Genomic DNA, 19,564 nt, shown 5'->3' with positions numbered 1-19,564 from the left:
AGTGCCTGGCTTTGAAAGGGAGCTATTAGTTGTGTTTGAAAAGTAAAACTGCAATTAAGTAATGAGTTTAAAATATAATGAATAAAGAGGTATGTAATGGTACACAAAGTACCTACATGTAAAACATTAAACTGAGACACAGTCCCTCCACCCACCTGGAGGGACTGGGTGTCACATGCTGAGACCATGAACTGAGTCTCAGTTTGCCAAAAATAGCCATCCATATCCGAGACCAGTCTCGGTTTGCCATGAACTTCAGTCCCAGATTAAAAAAAGTCTATCTGAGAATAGTTTCAGTTCACAAAAATTCATGATGTCACACTACATGTATACTATTGAGACTGAAAATTTACCAAAGATTGTAATGACAACAAACATTACAAGTAACATAGATGCATCCCTAATACATCATAAGGGTCTATGAATACATCCATGCTAGAAACAAAACAAAGGCTTAGTAAACTACACATACAGATCACATGATAACTACACAAAAGAAAGAGTTGACACCATATACACAGAATAACAAAAGGTATGTATGGAAGGCAACATTGATTACAATACAAACACAAACAAGTATCGAAATCCTAAGAACATATTAAACACTCTAACCATGGAAGTTTTTTTTGCCATTTGAGACTGGCAAACTGAGACTAGTCTCAGATGGCTATTTTTTTGCAACTGAGACTCTCAGTTCATGGTCTCAGTTTAACATTTTAAGTACCTTTACATACCTCGACTAAAACATGTTACAAGTAGTAAATTTTGTAACTGTGGGGACAAAATGGTAAAATTGTTTAAAGGAAACCAATATATTGACCAAATACATTCATTTAGGAAAAATATATTGGGCAGTTTATTTGAGAGCTGAAAATATATTGGCCAATATATTGGCAAACTCACAAAATATTGGCCAATATTTTTGGAAGTCTCAAAATATTGGCCAATATTTTGGGAAGTCTCAAAATATTGGCCAATATTTTGGCAAATACCAAAAAATTGGGCAATTTTTTGGCCAAATGGCAACTTTTTACATGGGTTAATTTTGAAAATGAAAGTGTCAAATGCAAGTTTATGTCATGATTTGATATGTCTACAGTGAGCAGCATATCTATTAACCCTTTATCAATCAAAAAAAGAGACCTTTCCAAAGTGGAATAGAATTTCCGAAAGTTTCCCGGAAGCTGTTTTAGGTTCTCCAGTCATTTTGCTAGGGTTCATTCCTAGTTTTTGTTAAAAGTTGCTCTAACTGCAACTATACTGTTTTTTTACCAGTTTCATTAAATATATGATTGACTCATAATATCATACACCCTGAACAGTATTGAATCAACTGTATGGTAAACATATTGTGTAGCTGTACAAATAATTATGGTACAATAAAATCCAATGAAATCTATTCTTGGGTTTGTACCCTAAGTTCAATACCCAACACACAATCATGATTTCAACCTGTTAATGTACTACTTATGGATAAAATCAGACCAATTAACATGTACAACGTTGAATTATTGGTATTTCAACATTTATCAGTGATCGTGAATGAAATGTTGGTTTTGTGACTGAAAAATGAAAGTGGCCATATGAATGAGAATTTGGTTTTTTTTTTTATTTTTATTTGATAAAAAAGCTTCGCTATGTTTTTCTACTTGAAAAAATAATGTGAAATAACATATACCAAGTCCATGTTCATAACTCGATACACTGCAAAAAGATGCAAAAAGTGTAAAAAGTTTGTTATTGTACGTACAATAACAGACTTTTTAAACTTTTTGCATCTTTTTGCAGTGTATCGAGTTATGAACATGGACTTGGTATATGTTATTTCGCATTATTTTTTCAAGTAGAAAAACATAGCGAAGCTGTTTTATCAAATAAAAATCCAAAATAAATACCAAACTCTCATCCATATGGCCACTTTCATACTCCAGTTACAGCTAGTGCAGATTTTAGGTCAGAGGGCAGAGAAATCATTTTGCCAGGTTTCCCAACCAATATATGGTACATCACATAGATATAGGAACATATGTCAGATTTACCATAAATCCTGCTTTTTGTTACGAGGTTCCTAAATCCTGACAAAAACACTGATAAACATTGTTTAGTCTGTCTTGAATGGTTATCCAGATTGCTATCACTGTCACAACAAGATATTTTATTTGACTGCTAAAATGTTTTTTTCACAAATACATCAAGTTCTGAAATGGTCAAAAAGTACACACATACCTGTACGGTGATATCCACATGTTTAAATACAGGATTTTGACGACTGACAACACTCTGGTTTCTACAAAGACAACAAAGAGTTACATTCACAATGGTTGTAGTTCACAAACATACTATAAACCTAGATATTCTCACTACTATAAAATTTTGCAATTTTACAGTCTTCAGCAAGTTCTCAAAGACCAATTTGCTCTAATTACCAGACTGGTACATTGTGTTCATGTACAAGAAGGTATTTTATTCACTACTAATTTTTACTGATTACCAGACTGGTATATTGTGTTCATGTGAAAGAAGGCATTTTAATCACTTCTTATTTTTACTAATTACCAGACTGGTATACATTGTGTTCATGTACAAGAAGGTATATTAGTCACTACTTATTTTTACTAATTACCACATGGTACATTGTGTTCATGTACAAGAAGGCATTTCAATCACTAATTTTTGCGTTTTTGTTTTCTGGCGAAAATAGCAAAAAATAAGTCTTTAGCGAAAATTTCCAGGATTACAGTATCCTTTCAGAACCAGTCACATGATTATGACAAAAGCTGTCTTCTACCACATTCAAATCTGTGTATATGATAATCAAGATCTGGATACCAAATCTGCCAACATACTGAGATAGTTAAATATCATTTCACAATCAAATACATAAAAGTAGAAAACTTTCATGAATCTCACTTTCAATGTTTAAACAAATTAGAAGACTACCAAGCTTTACTTACTGGCGAAGTTTTTGTAGAATGTCAACAGCTGCATCCCAATACAAGGCAGCTCTAGATTGTAGACCAAGGTATCTGTCCCGACAATAACCCTGCTCCTCTAATGTCTGCCGTGCTTCATTCATCTGAAAGTGATGGAAGATGTACACAAATATGTGTTAAAAGGGGCTCATGCTGAGCATGTGCATCTGTTTGTGTGTGTGTGTGTGTGTGTGTGTGTGTGTGCGTGTGTCTCTGTTTGTTCGTATGTGTGTATGTGTCTGTCTCTGTGTGTGTGCGTGTGTGTGCGTGTGTGTGCATGTGTGTGTATGTGTGTGTGTGTTTTAATGAGACCTACTATCTTAATTTATGACAGAACTGAGTAGTGGACACTTTGACCATCCTGTCAATACATAACTGATTTAGATTCCACACTAGTATGACACTCTGTGTGTTAGTGTTAACCCAAACAAATATATACTATTAATCTACCCACATTTATGAAAGCATTATCATTGACTGCATAATCAAAGGAGGTAAAAGTCATCACTTTGTGTTCAATTTTCCCACTGCCCTCAGTGAATGATTGACTCTCATTTATCTTCATTTGAATCAGAAGATTTCCTCACCACTCAGCAGAACTTGGTGAACCCCCCCCCCCCCCACCTCCAGTGTGACTAAGTAAACATTATCATTGAGGCAACATAGTTGTGATGATAAAAGTGACTTACTCGTGTAGCAAAGCACTTTGCCAAATGTACCAGAAGGGATACTTGGATACCATGGTTACCAATGACACGGACTGCCTCCAACCCTTTCTTGCCTTGGAACCTCAGTTTACCTCTCTCGTTTGGACTGAAAAACAATAATATCACAGTTTTGGAATTAGGCAGGAGGTTAAAATCTGCACATATCTGATAAATCCCGCCCTCTGTAGTCCTGTTACATAAATTATGCTATGTTGTGGTGAAATACAACAACTAAGATATTATGGTATATGTGATGTCATTTCCTGCATGTTTTTTCCCATAAACCCTTACAGGAAATCATCATAACAGTCAAACATATGTCAAGTACAGTAGGGCTTTTTTACAAGATTTCAAAGTTGAATCAGTAACCAAGGCGTTATTTGATCATCCCAAAACACACTCAAGTTGATAGCACACATTATAGAAGTGTACTAAAGACAGAAATAAGTCTGACTGGACTTTTCATATAAATCATGTTGTTACACTGTTGATGATATAGCAACAATCTGCTGAGAAATGGCAGCACAAACACAAAGAAAATATCACAGTGTTGGCAAGATTTTTGTAGAGCTTGAAATGGTTTAAGTTATATCACAGCCAAAATTTGATTGACTTACATCATGCAATTTTCACTGACCTTGCTTTCCCTGTGTACAAAGCACAGACAGCTGACCACCAGTCATCTTGTTCTTGTGACACTAGTTTTTTACACAAACACTGTGGTAACATTTCCAGTTGACTATCACTGGTACGGTAGTTGATGTAGTGTTCTCTCATGACATGTTTTGTACAGTACACCACAGCATACACAAAACTCTGTAAGTAACAAAGTACAGTTATGAATGTTACAGTATTGGCAATAAGAGTGTGACATTTATGTAGTGTTCTTGTTACAGCACTGGCAATAAGAGTGTGACATTTATGTAGTGTTCTTGTTACAGCACTGGCAATAAGAGTGTGACATTTATATAGTGTTCTTGTTACAGCACTGGCAATAAGAGTGTGACATTTATGTAGTGTTCTTGTTACAGCACTGGCCATAAGAGTGAGTCATTTCTGTAGTGTTCTCATTACTGGTACATGCTTTGTACAGTATACCATAACATACACAAAATAATGTGCAGCTACAAGTGTAACAGCACCGACAACATAAGTATATCATTCATGTAGAGTGTTCATGAAGGAGGGATATAGTAGAATTACAAACCTGGATATCCAGCTGACATATAGTATCCATTGACCAGACTTGCATGTTGGGTACACTATAGTGTAGTTTATCAAATGCTGGAGCTAGAAGGAAACTAACATCGGGCTGTACATCATCGTCTTTATGGAACCACTGCAGTGCTAACCAAACTATATGATGAAGACTGTATGGATTTTCTGACACCACTCCTACAAAAGAAACAAAATGTAAACTTTCATAAGGGAAACGCCTTTCGATTTTTTTACCTACATACATTAATTGTTGGACAGCAAAATCCATAGCTATAGCTATGACATGCAATATACCCCTTAACTGACAAATGACTTATACCAAACTATTTGTTATTTGAAGCTTGCATACTTAAAATGTCTAATTACCAAAAATCATTATATATGCAAACACCTTATTAATATTCATGAGATGTTTACCAAAGCCTTATAGGTTCTAGCCATTATCCTAACAAATGGGTACCTGATTTCACTTGCATTGAGCTAGTCATATTTGAGGAAAACAATGACAGAGACAGACAGACAGACAGACAGACAGACAGACAGACAGACAGACAGACAGACAGACAGACAGACAGACAGACAGACAGACAGAAAGACACATAACCTTGCCTTATGGAAGGTAACAAACAGATACTGAAGTGTCAGTGCACGCCAATGGCACGGACATCTAATGAATGTCAATTGAAGAACAAGTTTCAAATCGGTATTTCTTGACAATCACACATAACAAAAGTAATGTGAAATCATGAATGGCTCCCCAGAACCCAAAGTTTACAAAAATACCTTAAAATTTCTTGCAATGACAATCTGGCAGTAAAAAGATCAATTTTACAGTACATAAAGTGCACTTACCATCATCGTATAGAATAAGATCATCATCTGTGGGCAACTGACTTGCATCGACTTGATAGAACCTCTTGTCTTTTTTGAAATACGATGGCATGGATGAGTAGCTGACACCAAACACTTTGTAGAAGATTTGTTCCTGGCCCTGTAAACACAAAGTGGAGTAATTATAATTTGTTATCTTGTTGTTTATATATCAAGAAAGACTCACATAACAGATGAATGCCTGAGTGGCATACTATACTCAAGTTATTTGTATAAATAGCTTGTGATAATTCTCTGCAGCTAAGCTTACTCTGGTTATTTATATGAATGGCTTGTGATATTCTCTGCAGCCATACTTTCACAACCTTGGCAAAACACCACACAAACAATTACCAATACTCAGAGTACTGACACATCGTGAGATTCTGTTACTATTATATATATTTATCCAAAACTGCAAGCGTTTACAAAAGATGATCGAACACCGACAGGATTTTGTGTACATAGAACAATTGTGCACTCATTTGCATAGAGGTATGCAATTTGTGGGTATTACACTGCTGTGCAATTTGTGTAAACCATTTCACAGTACTAAAAATATGTGTGAAGGTTACATACCTGTTGACTGCATAATTTCTCACATGTACTATCCAACCATCCTTCACCATAACTTTCAAATAAATTATCAACTAGATGAGCTGTAGAGGGTGAAAACCAGATATAAACTGAATGTCTTTCATAATGACAAAAAGTCTTTCGGTTCTTTTTCTGACAGAAATTATTAGAATGACCATACATCGTTTATCCCTTGATTGGTAAAATTCATTAATTATGCAAATGATTCATTTAAATTTAAAACTACATCATTAGGCTTTTATAGGATATATGTTGTTTTGATGTATGTACAAAATTACATGACATTAGATGCTTCTAATTGTAACATATTACTCAATTACAAAAATAATCAATTATGCAAATGACTAATTAAAATGCAGTACACAATACATACCAACTTGACTGAGTCTATTACATGCCAGCTGATACCATTTCAATGGTGCCTGTGTATTTGTTTTCCTTACTGCCATGGCAACCCAGGCCGTCTGAGTTTTTGGTAGGGGTACTTGTAGACTGGCTAGATAGCATACAGCAGACTGTGAGATGGCATCATACCAATCCATGGCACCCTATACAAGTACACAATTATGAATATTTTAGAAACTGAAGAACACATTTCCCCCTCCTCCCCTCTCAAATACTTAAATTCTATATGCCTGAATGGTGACATGATTTACAAGAAATTGTAGCAATTATTAAATGCTCCAAAGTGTCTGTGATAATGCTTGAAATGGTTGGATTTTGACAATTGAACCTGGCGGATAAAGTCTGCATCAAAGGTCAAAGCATAGCCCCTACACAAAATTCATATCGGGTCTATGGTCAAAGTCTTCAAAGAAAGTTTTACACCTGATAATAGATTGGTTTGACACTTGACTAGAGTCTCTATGTATTAGCGTTTTTTGAGTTTTGCAGTAAACAATGATTGTTCACTACATGACTGTACAAATACAGTAATATGAGCACCAAACATAATGCATGTGTCTGTTTCTCTTGTTCTGTATTACCTATCGACATAATTCACTTACTAAAAACACTACCTTTGTATATACAGATGGTAATAACTGGATATGAAGACAATTTCATCTCGGGATTGGAAGTATAGCCAGCTTATAACATTTCACCCCATTTGAGTCATTAGTATTGATTGTAATATACCTAGTGATAATGCTGTGCCATGATTCACTAGAATCAGTCACGTGATAGGAAAATAGAATGACTATTTCCCTAGGGGAATAGTTCCATCAACTATTACATGGTCACGTGACCACCGCGCGTTCTACAGCAGGTCAAAATGGCAGCTTCGAATGATGTCGTCTGCCAACCTCAAGAGAAGAGGGCAAGATTTTCATGAGGTATATTATAAAACACATATTGCCTGGCCTATATTTGGGCTATAGCACCCGTTTCTTACCCCCTCGAAATAGCATGTGATTCTGGTAACTCACAGTCCCTCGGGTGTAATAAACGGGTGCTATAGCCCTCATGGCCAGGCAATGTGTTCACTATAACTAGATATATTAACTATGACTGGAATATTCTCAATAATTACAATTTATCTTACGCGAATTGCTGTTTTCAGTGGCAATAGTTTCATGTCCTATCCTGGACACTTCTTCAGACCAACTGATAATCTAATGACAGGTGGTTGGTGATGTGTGACTGAGTAGAATTGTTATATTATAATGAGAATAATCTCAAACGCAACAGTATTGTACATACCTACTAAGTTATGATGTTATAACTGAATGTTTATCAAAGGTGGTACTAGACAAAATATTTTACAGTAAAAGTTAAAACGGCCGGTTGAAAGTTTATGTTGCCGTACTGTGTTCTGTCGCAAACCTTGTCCATATCTCGCGGTAAGTGGACTTGCGCGATCACAGAAACATGTGTAATTTACTAATTGTGAACAAAACTTTCTGGAATTTTTGACTACCTGAGTTTTGCACCCCACTAGGAAAAAAAATGTTGACTTACTTTAACAGCCATTTTGGTGATAAGCACACCTATAAAATAGTATAGTTGTCCTCTCATCTCAGTTAATACTACGGTCCATTCTGTGTCGTTATCCGTCGTCTCTACAGGACAGTACATGTGTGCTTTCAATAAACAATCATCAAATCTGTATGCAGAAGAAAAGTTACATTTTACAAAATTGTTGAGGACAGGTTATAGAGTTAGGCAATGTTGTATAAGAGTTTACAATTTTAAATATACTCAGTATTATTGCTAATTCTAACAAAGTTTCACTATAAGTAAGACATACATATATACAGACAGACAGACAGACAGACAGACAGACAGACAGACAGACAGACAGACAGACAGACAGAGGCACACAGACATACATACACACATACATACACACACACACACACACACACACACACACACACACACACACAATCATATTTACCTCATAAGGCAGTTAGCACAGTTTGTGTATGAATCATAATCTCTCAATGTGATAGAGGTAACTTGATGCAGTGTATTCAATAGATTAATATAGATATCTAGTACTAAACCCTTGGCTCCAGTCTTCTCCTTATTTCTCAAATAGGCCTGCAATAAAACACAATATAGAATAAATTACACAATGAATATTTCAATAGAACCCTATCATATACGAATGTCAGTGTGGTGTACTCAAGTATTTGCATTTAAAGTGTTTGCTGTTTTCTCTGTGAAATTACTTTAATGATTAGAATGCAGCCAACTTTTGAAATTATACACTGGGAAATATTTTTTTCAAAAGTTGCTATTTTATTTAACTATCAAAGCCCTCACATAAAAGTCAAAAAGTTGCTTCTCAAACAGCACTTCTAAGTTCTAGCGACCAAACTATACACACTGTTGTCTTTCTTTTTTATATTTACTGTTCTTTATCGGAAAACCAGCCTTTAAGAATACAATTGCTAGTTTCGTATATCACTTTACAAACTTTACAAATTAGTACAGTTTTGAAACTTCATACAAATAGACAATAGCTTTTGAAATCAAAAGGCAAGTTTCCATTTTTAACACAGGACACAAAACGACAAAAAAATGACAAAATTCTGATAACAAGAATATAGCATATCAATTCAGCCTAGGAAGTTGCCAGTAATTTCTAGCATTTCGCAGGTGATAAATGGTCCAAAGCAGGTTAATTTCTCTAAATACCTACATTCAGCAGGTGACATTTTAAATTTACTAGCATTTGAAAGGTGAAATTTCAACTTTAGCTGCATTTGACAGACAAACTTTAAAGCCCACTTGCTTATTGAGTATTTTCATAATGAGAATATTATTGACATTAATATGAACATTGTCATTCAACAAAATTGATGATTACTTGTATTCATCAGATAAACACAGCATTTGTGACAATGAATGTTGATAAGAATTAAAGTTCGATAATTATATATTATTTTACTTTGCTCCTAAATTTTAAATTTTACCAGCATTTTGCTCCCAAATTTAAAATTCAGGAGCAAACCGATCCTAAAAAATCTTGCTCAAAGAGTTAACTTCCTAGGCTGGATAATATCCAATTTGTTTGGCCTTTATATCAGTGATACCATACTGGAAATTTGACACAACTTACCTGCATAATCTCTGCCATACATATAGTCCATTCTAAGTTATCTGAAAACATTCTATTTTTTTCATATCGTATACATAAATCGTAGGCATCATCCATACGTCTACTGTCTTTGTACAGTTTTGTCAACTTCACATGTAATTCAACATTGTCTGGACTCTTGTCCTGTATTGAAAGAAATCAGAAATGAGACACTTTGTACAAGCCGTAAATATCTACAAACATGCATGCTGATAACTGTCATTGGAGGTGTGACGAAAATTAATAATTTGCCATTACTAGCATTATAAGCGTTTAGTCAGCGCAGAAACATCACAGATCGCAATGTAAACAGACTACCACAACTAGTGTAAAACCCTACATATACATATACCCTTTCATAACACAAGAAATCCATTTTCCTTTCTGTTACTTGTCTTGTTAAATCTTGACATGTGACCACTTAACCTGGTGAAATAAATCACGACCCATTCCCTTCTTGGCATAACACAATTATAGTCATCCCCTTATGGCCAGTCAAAACATGTTGTAATCAGCAGGGGTCAGGGGTCAGGGGTCAGTATGTTTTCATTTGTGTCCTCAGTGGATTGGCTCTGAATCTACTATCTTCATAAATGTCAGAAATCTTCATCATCATTGAACACATGAATTCCTACTCCTCCTAAAGTAAACATTACATACATTTTTTCCATCCTCCACCTCCTACCTTCCCCAGCAAATAAAGTCAAAATTTGACGAGGTAAAGAAAGTGTTAGGTCGGTCATACTAAATTTTGATTCTCATGACCCAACTGACCCAATATTTTTTCAAATCTGGGAACCAAAATGACACCCTCTATGGCAGAATGTCTAAAAATTAATCATGAACTTCATTTCAATACACAAGTATTTTAAAGACTATACAAACATCATAAATGTTTCCTTACTATTTCTTCCAAATAGAACTGCTCAATTTGTTGAACACTTGCTCCACTCTCTCTCAAAATGTGTTCCTGAAATAATAACAGATGTTATAATTTATTACTCTGGTAATCAAGGATTACTTAGACACAAACTAAAACTATTGTCGCAACGAACTGATACAAACATGATCAGCTACTGAATGATTGTTGGTTTCATTATATATAGTTTCAGTAGGCCAGCTCTCTGAAAGCTGGTTCCATAAACTTGTAGTGTACTGTTTTGGGACTTCCAATGTTTACACTATCTTGATCACATGGTGATTTGATTCACACAGCAGAGGAACTGCTATCACCCACTTGTATAAACTACCACATTGCGCAATAAGAGTTTTAGTTTGTGTCAATCTTAGTAAACTCGATAACCAGTCTTACCTAGTGGGTCCCATTGAAATGTATTACATCCTGGGCGTGCAATACTACATTAACACTAACCCTTGACTAGTAGAGAAATTCTGCCCTAGCAACCATCCCAACATACCACTGAATACATGGACATTTTACAGATTGAAAAGTACAGAGATCACAAATAATTATTCATGTTTTATTTTTCTTCAAAGGCAATCAACACTTGGGAGTCATGAATATTCATATTCAGCTATTATATATGCATGTCTGTTGACTCCCATGAGGCAATATCTATCCAGTTAAATCCCTCTTCAGGTTAAAGTGGCCATATGGATGAGAATTTGGTATTTATTTTGGATATTTATTTGATAAAACAGCTTCACTGTGTTTTTCTACTTGAAAAAATAATGTGAAATAACATATACCAAGTCCATGTTCATAACTCAATACATTGCAAAAAGATGCAAAAAGTGCAAAAAGTTTGTTATTGTACGTACAATAACAAACATTTTACACATTGTTCAATGTTTTGCCATTTATTGACTCGTGAACATAGACTTGGTATATGTTATTTCACATTATTTTTTCAAGTAGAAAAACTTAGTGAAGCTGTTTTATCAAATAAAAATCCAAAATAAATACCAAATTCTCATCCATATGGCCACTTTAAGTTCCAGTTGGGGGCTGTTGCAAGATTAGGACTACGGACTTACACAGAATAATGAATGAATAATAAGTATCAACTCATTTTCTCTCGGCAATCACACATAATGCAAGTGATATAAAATCATAAAATGATGTTCCAGAATCTAAAGATTACAAATGTGTCTTGAATTCCTGCAGTGGCATTCCCCCAGTACAGATTCTTGTGCACTTTTATGGCAAGATTATTCAACAAATACAACTTTATTCATGAGAATTTTTTGTGACCCTTCTGCAGTCTCTTTATAATTATACAGAACAGGTGTAAACTTCTTACCCGAAGCCGTAACACAATTCGGTGTCGTGGGTAGAACTGTTCAGCCTTATCAGCCCAGTACCTAGCTCTCTGTGGATCTACAGGTATCTTGCAATAAAGTTCAGCAACTGTTCAAAAGAAAGAGGGACATGTTATATAAGCGTTATTAGGGGTAGAAATATGGTAACATATATACAAGCTGTAACATGGTTCAAGCACACACAAGCACACAATGTCGGACACAGTTTTTAAAGTTAAATGTGTGATTGACCAATGTGAAGATTCAGATGTAGAAAAGTGGTCCACAATTCAAAAGACATATTTCAACTTTCAAGATAGGGGCTCTATAAAAGGAGTTATGGTTTGGGCCAGGTAAAGAGGTACGGATAATTAGACCCCCTAACATAAAGTTGATTACGATCAGGTCCCCTAACAGTAAGTTGATTTGTAATGTATGCGCCAACATGATTGATCCCTATTTTACACCTGACATAGGAAGGGGAGGAGGAGGTTCTATGTAAATGTCTTTTTTGATTTAGTGCCCTCAGGTTTGAGATAGGGTATGCCTTTCATGTTCAAACTTTAAAACAAGAGTCTTTTTGAGGACAATTAAAGGTCAAATCTGAGATCTTCTCCATGACGGTAACAATCTACAAAAGGTCTTTTTTTTGTAAAATGTGGTGTTTGGAGGTATCTCAGCTTCTTCTACAAGTCACTGTTTGTTTTCATAATAATCACTGACTTAGTTTTTAAATTAGTGCTTTTTGGAGAGGATGTTGGAGGAGTCGAATAAGCCCTCTACACTTTCCCCATGGAGTTGCCCCTACACTCAAACAGTTATTGAATGGTGTGTACAGGGGGTGCAACACACAACATGAATCAAAGATTACATCAACAAATAAGTAGTTTCAAAATGACTGAAGTAACAACACACATTATTCAGTAAAATGAGAACTGTTCAAATTACAGTGTCCCTGTGATATCTGCACCAAGAAGGCTCTGACGTCACTTGAGTACAGTGTTCGATATGTTTGGCCAGTATAACTCCATACTCAGGTCAGAGCTTCCTCGGACAATGTAAAGTACATACCATGTAGAACAAGTTCCTTCTGTGTGTTATTGAGTTCTAATGACCGTCTATATGCAGCTATTGCCTTGGTTACATCGTCCTTGTTCTCGTACAGCTTGCCCAATAAATGATGGGCTCGTGGGTCTGATTCGTTAACACTGATGTAAGCTGATAGATGCTGCATTGCTTGGTTGTAATCCTTGACTTCAAAGTACATCCGTGCAAAGGAATAGCCTTTCAGATGTCTCTGTAATACAAACATAAAGGCAAGATGATTCACTGCATAGTACCATAGACCCTACACATGTAGGGATAGTACAACCCTTAACTGTGAAGTAATGCACTTTTCTAGATATGCAACACTCATGTATAGCGTTCATATCAGGAGTAACAGTACACTATTGCTCTCACATTAATTATGCATCTTTCTACGAGGGGGTATTTGTTTGTACACAAGGAACTAAAAATTGGGAAAACAGTATTAAAAGCCCAGGATGTGGCCTTTCTAATGTAGTCAATCTGTTAAGTGTTTTCTGCTAATAAATAGTAAATTTGAGAACAGTGTTTTCTGCTAACAAATAGTCAATTTGTGAAGTGTTTTCTGCTAACAAATAGTCAATTTGTGAAGTATTTTCTGCTGACAAATAGTCAATTTGTGAAGTGTTTTCTGCTAACAAAAAGGAGACTGATCACAGTGAACATAGCTGCCACAACTGTGATTATATTATTTAGCTCCCAATGAGATCTACACACTGTTTTTATGGCATCTATGTTTACACTTGAGTCATTGACTCTTTGCTTGGTTTGTACTGCTAACATCATTTACACAGTAAATTACAGATTGATCACATCCAGAGATACCCAATATTGTGCTGACTATCGTAACAACTGAAACAGTATACATTTACACTTGATAATGATATGGCTGCTTTAAATGATTATGCCGATGGTAAATCTTGCAAATGTTTTACTTGGGTGTTACAGGTTGTAGTTCCTTTATTACATGAATTATGTGATTGACACAAAATGTAACAAAATAATATCTTCTCTATAGACTATACCAAATTTATTTCACCAGTTTCAGAGACATTACACACTGAATAAATATTTCGTGATCATAGTAGACAGATCAAAATATCACAATATTAAATTATCACAAGTCTATATTAACATTTGGATACATATGCTTCTCTATGTCTTTATTCATATCAAGTTACTAACTACAGGGTTGTCGGTGGCCGAGTGGTTAAACCACTTGCCTCTTACCACTGCAGTTGGGGTTTGAACCTTAGTCTGGGTTTGATTAAGTTTGTCAAACTGTAAGAGGAATGTAGTTCAGTTTGACTACTGAACAATGCAGGTTTTCCCTGGGTACTCTGGTTTCCTCCTGCATTAATGCTGAACCAATGCAGGTCGGCCCTCACTGGACTTCTTGGGGGACAAGTTTATAAAACTACTTTAACAGATTTATCTTGTATTTATACATAAAGAATATACTTGGTCAGTTAGAGTACGATAACATCGATTATGTGTAAGGTTTGAATACTGAATGAAAGACATAGTTATGATTTCAAGCATTCCATTATACTTCACTTACTGTTGTCTCATTATGGTTTTATTTGTGTAGTACATGTAACCCAAGGAAGAGAATATTGTGGCTGGGCAAGGAATCAAAGACATTTGGAACACTAGACAGATCCACTACTATGCTAGTCCTGCTGGCGAGAGACAGAGTACAGGACTAGATTCTGACATTCTCAGAATCACTGTCAGAGTTCCAACTTACTATGTCTGCAAGTAGGACTAATGCTACCAACCCAGACCATGCTACCCCAGCCGACATTTCCAACCCATTTACCCCTGTCTTACCATATTTCTTTAGCTTGTCATTTCATCCATAACTTTGTTTTAAACTTTATACAGCCAAATGAGACAGAATGGGGTAAATGTACAAGTGATAAACCACAAGCACTTGAATATATCTGTATCGAAATGTATTGTAAAAGGAAATTTTTATACAGATTGATAATATTAAACTGTGTAATATGAGTAACCTCAGAAGCAAATGGGATCACTTCTATGAAACCAACCCTCGTATATGGTGGGTTTTTAGTAATGACTAAATACCATCGAATTCATTTTGCGTTCGCTTACTCAATCCCTCTTAGCTTACTGGATTTGAACAAAATATGGGGAACACATTTTCCTATTACACTTCCGGTTTATGTGACGCATGAAATTTGAAACTGAAAACACCATGAAGGCGACATTTGATGCTTGTATCGACCACAATGACCACAATAGACGGTTGGAAAAGGGAATAATGTAATCAAAATGCAGACAACCCAACCCGTGGGTGTATGATATAACTGTTACATGATAAAATGCCGAATGTATCTGTTGACCTCGCCAAACATTGTGAAACACTTAAAGTTAGAGCTGAGTCAGCGTCTCATTTATTTTTTACTTTGAGTCCACACCTGTACAAATCAACATTTATTTCAATCACAACCTAATCGAAATATCCGGTATTATGGATAGATAAACACCAGGAAACGGTCAAGACGACTCGCCGACATAGCTGTCATTTTAGAAAGACAAAGAGTCATTCGAATTCAAAAGACGTGAACAAAACGTGGGTGAACGGTCATCTACAACATGGCCGCGAAAACACACTAAGGCCTACCTCGTGGGGGTTAGGAATATTACGGACGGCTGATGAGACATGCTTGTCCACCTCACGCTTGCTTCGGATCATTTTGGTCTACGTCTTCTGTGTATAAATCTTTCAGGTTTCGAATAAATGGCGCATCATCAGAATAATATCAGCATTAGATTCCTTCACGCGCCGGTTTCAGTCAAACGTCATGAACATGACTCCCTAACTTATTGAAAATCTTCAATACATATAAATTTTCCGCTTCAAGACTTGGGCAGCATTTTTCAATCGGCTAGTATTTTTGTAGTAGTTGGATTTCTTTTGTTTGTCTTCTTTCCTACTTGTAATTTTTTTTTTAATTCTTACTACAACAAATTTCGACGAAATGTCTCAATGTAATAACGTTCATGCAATAATTTATTGTTTCCAAAGTATTTCACATGACAAGAACATTCTGTCCACTGAAGAACTTCAATCGCCGCGTCTAGACGAAATATTTGGACAGGGTAATATTTCCTGCGTGTGATAAAATAACCTCTAATTATCCTTCTTCTTTTGCTTTGAATTCAGGATGTACCATTCGTTGTAAAGTTTGTTTCAATATTGACTTCATTTGTGGCCAATATCCATTAGTGATGATTGTAAATTACACTAAAGCTGAAATCCCGAAGTATGGGTTTACTAAATTTTCATGTGAACATTTCATGCTTTAGAAATACCTTCACAGCGTCAGAATAAAGGTAACTGACATACAGGCACTTGTTTCCCGAGATACGTATCAGAATGTTTCTATCAGAATAAATAAAATGTTGATAATATCGATAAAATCGTTAGCCAATTGTATATGAAAGGGGTAAAATGACGCTTGTTCCTTTGACCGAGCAATTGCAATTGGCAAGTCCACTCACCGCGAGATATAGTCCAATGCTAGAGGTGGGTGGACTTGTGCAATCACAGAAACAAATGTTATTTATTTTACCCCTTTCATATACAATTGGCTAAACACGTCAATATTATTAATATTATCAACATTTTATTTATTCTGATAGAAACATTCTGATACATATCTCGGGAAACAAGTGCCAGTGAACTGACAGGATGCTTGTGACTGGAAATCTGGGTCTGTTTTTGAATTATTTAGATTGTAGATGGGTAGATGTTTTGAACATTGGCCACACACTCCCATCAGAAAAGTTGGAAGTACACCCCACCCACGGGCTTTGATGCCAACGGTACTCATGAACTTGCTAATACTTTTCTATGGAATGCATCATTTGTCAAGTTATACCACAGGGAGCAGCGAGCATGTAATTGATTGATTTCGCGATTGATCCATTACATGTTTGCTGCTCCCTGTGGTTATGCCAATAAATGACTAGGAATACAAACTCTTTTCTGCCTCCGGATAAAAATAAATAACGAACTTTGCATAACAGCATAAAATGAGGCGGTCACAGTCACTAAATGTGTGAGTCGAGGTATGCGCTTTATACATGTATTATCGCATTTAATTTCTGGATGGTTCTAGCATAGCATAGCATAGCATGGAGGTAGGAAGGACTTGTGTTACTACGTACCTGGTTTCAGTAAAAGTGACTCTTTGTAATTAAATCGCAATACAATTAATCGTAGGTAGGAGTCCATTTATTTCTAAAGTGCTCGAAACAATTATGAGCTTACTATAGTGTATTTGTGCAAACTATAGCATAATAAACTCCTAATAAACCCTAACTTTTCCAATCACTCAATCAAACATACATCAAATCAACGATTTGAAAAATGTTGAGAACTTAGTCTGTTGTATTTAGGTTTTTGACTTTAGGTTTTGGGAAGCTCAGGAACGAACTGTGTAACAAACAAACAAACACACACACACATACACACACACAAACACACAAACACAAACAAACAAACAAACAAACAAACAAACACAATATTCGTGAGTACTAGTTAATGATGAAAATATCATAAACACATTATCATAAATTAGTATGACTATGCTTCCATATATTCGAAGCATGAGCTGAGGATTGGTAGTGATACATTAAGTAAATCTCCATAGAGCCTATTAAGCAAATATTTAATTATCGACATATAAATAGAACCCCAGACTACTAAAACTGAAATTAAACAGACGATGTAGTAACGAGATGGCAACCAGATGTATTTCATATTTCACGTCTTGTGACTTTTTGGATTGGCCTAGGTAGTCAACTATCTAACTTATTTTCTGTAGCGCCCTCTAGTGTCCATCTTGTTCAAGAGTTATTTCACTGGATTTTCACTTTCATTTCATTTGACATATGAAATGGAAAACGTGTTAGCATTGTGTCATTACTCCTAAAGATAAACAATCAAGCATTAAGTATTCTTGAGGGGAAAAATCACGTGAAATACAGATGTTATTGTCATATTATTTCTTGAAATTTACCAAAAAAAACTTATGAGTATTAAAGTTCTTTAAAATGTCGGAAGATAAATTGTCCCGAATGTCTTATATTAATGCGACAAACGATAATGAATCTTAAATCGTCATCATATGCATATACGCACTTAGTTTACATCACATATAGATAGATAGATCGATTCATGGTAATAGGACATCTGACGTTTTTCAACTCAGTCATTCAATTGAGTGAGTGAGTTGTGTGTGTGCTTGCGCGTACAGGTGCACTGTGTCTATAAGATCATAGATATAGGTGATAGACAGAAAGACTTTTGTGGCCTATATAACTTAACACTCCGTAGGAATGACTAAACCATTGTAAGAGACTCTCGCATCCACTATATGATCACTTCCAATATTTACCATCAGGTCGCCGTCTAATGATGCCCACAGCTCGAAAGAACATTTTAAAGAAGTCTTTTATTCAATTTGCTGTAAAACCTTAAACTTTTAAACTTAGACTTGTTTGTTTGTTTGTTTGTTTGGTTGGTTGGTTGGTTGGTTGGTTGGTTGGTTGGTTGGTTGGTTGGTTGATTGGTTGCTTGGTTGCTTGGTCGCTTGGTTGGTTGTTTGCATCTATGTGTGCGTTCACATGTTTTTGTGTGTGTACTATATGTGTGTGTGCGTGTGTGTGTGTGTGTGTGTTTGTTTGTTTGTTTGTTTGTTTGCTTGTTTGCTTGTTTGCGTGTTTGTTTGTTTGTGTGTGTGTTTGTTTGTTTGTTTGTTTGTTTAACTCCTAATGGTAGGCTAATAAACACATATTTTCTAGATTAAACTAAATTCAATATACTCGACCCCATTTAGCTATGAGATGATTACACTTCAATCAACTCGTTTCTGTACATTTGATATGACTCCAAGCCAGACAGTCAAGAAATATCGGTCACCCCGACCCTAAGTCAAATTGGTTCGAAAAATAGAACGAATAAACACAGACGTTGACAGATTCGTAGTATTGGCTACCATACCACGTTCTCTATGATTATGCGATTAATGTGAAGACAACATCTTGTCAACATGAATAAAATAAACATTTACGATTCTTTTGAAATTAATACTTTTTACATGTAACATGGAAAGTATCACCCATGGTTGTAACAAGTGGGTGTAGTAACATTAGGGCATTGACCTTTGGAGACCTTCAAGTGCATAATACATTATTCAATACGTAGGGACGTTGTGATGCGAAAGTCTATT

At 35.6% G+C, this 19,564-nt stretch overlaps 1 protein-coding gene across 1 annotated transcript in view; it reads right to left on the bottom strand.

The window, feature by feature from the left end:
• Positions 1-16,020, bottom strand: part of LOC144442066 (E3 SUMO-protein ligase RanBP2-like) — a 50,898-nt gene extending 34,878 nt beyond the window's left edge. The window contains exons 1-15 of the mRNA XM_078131337.1: positions 15,949-16,020; positions 13,284-13,509; positions 12,215-12,321; positions 10,855-10,920; positions 9,933-10,094; positions 8,763-8,908; positions 8,324-8,468; positions 6,738-6,912; positions 6,347-6,426; positions 5,750-5,888; positions 4,887-5,074; positions 4,317-4,495; positions 3,662-3,785; positions 2,955-3,076; positions 2,223-2,287 (exon numbers count right to left, since the gene is read on the bottom strand). Coding sequence (XP_077987463.1) covers positions 2,223-2,287; positions 2,955-3,076; positions 3,662-3,785; positions 4,317-4,495; positions 4,887-5,074; positions 5,750-5,888; positions 6,347-6,426; positions 6,738-6,912; positions 8,324-8,468; positions 8,763-8,908; positions 9,933-10,094; positions 10,855-10,920; positions 12,215-12,321; positions 13,284-13,509; positions 15,949-16,020 — 1,996 coding nt within the window. The remainder of the gene's footprint in view (positions 1-2,222; positions 2,288-2,954; positions 3,077-3,661; positions 3,786-4,316; positions 4,496-4,886; positions 5,075-5,749; positions 5,889-6,346; positions 6,427-6,737; positions 6,913-8,323; positions 8,469-8,762; positions 8,909-9,932; positions 10,095-10,854; positions 10,921-12,214; positions 12,322-13,283; positions 13,510-15,948) is intronic.
• Positions 16,021-19,564: the final 3,544 nt, after the last annotated feature.

This window comes from Glandiceps talaboti, chromosome 11 (assembly GCF_964340395.1).
Source record: "Glandiceps talaboti chromosome 11, keGlaTala1.1, whole genome shotgun sequence".
Lineage (NCBI taxonomy): Eukaryota > Metazoa > Hemichordata > Enteropneusta > Spengelidae > Glandiceps > Glandiceps talaboti.
This window is presented reverse-complemented; position numbering and strand designations above follow the sequence as displayed.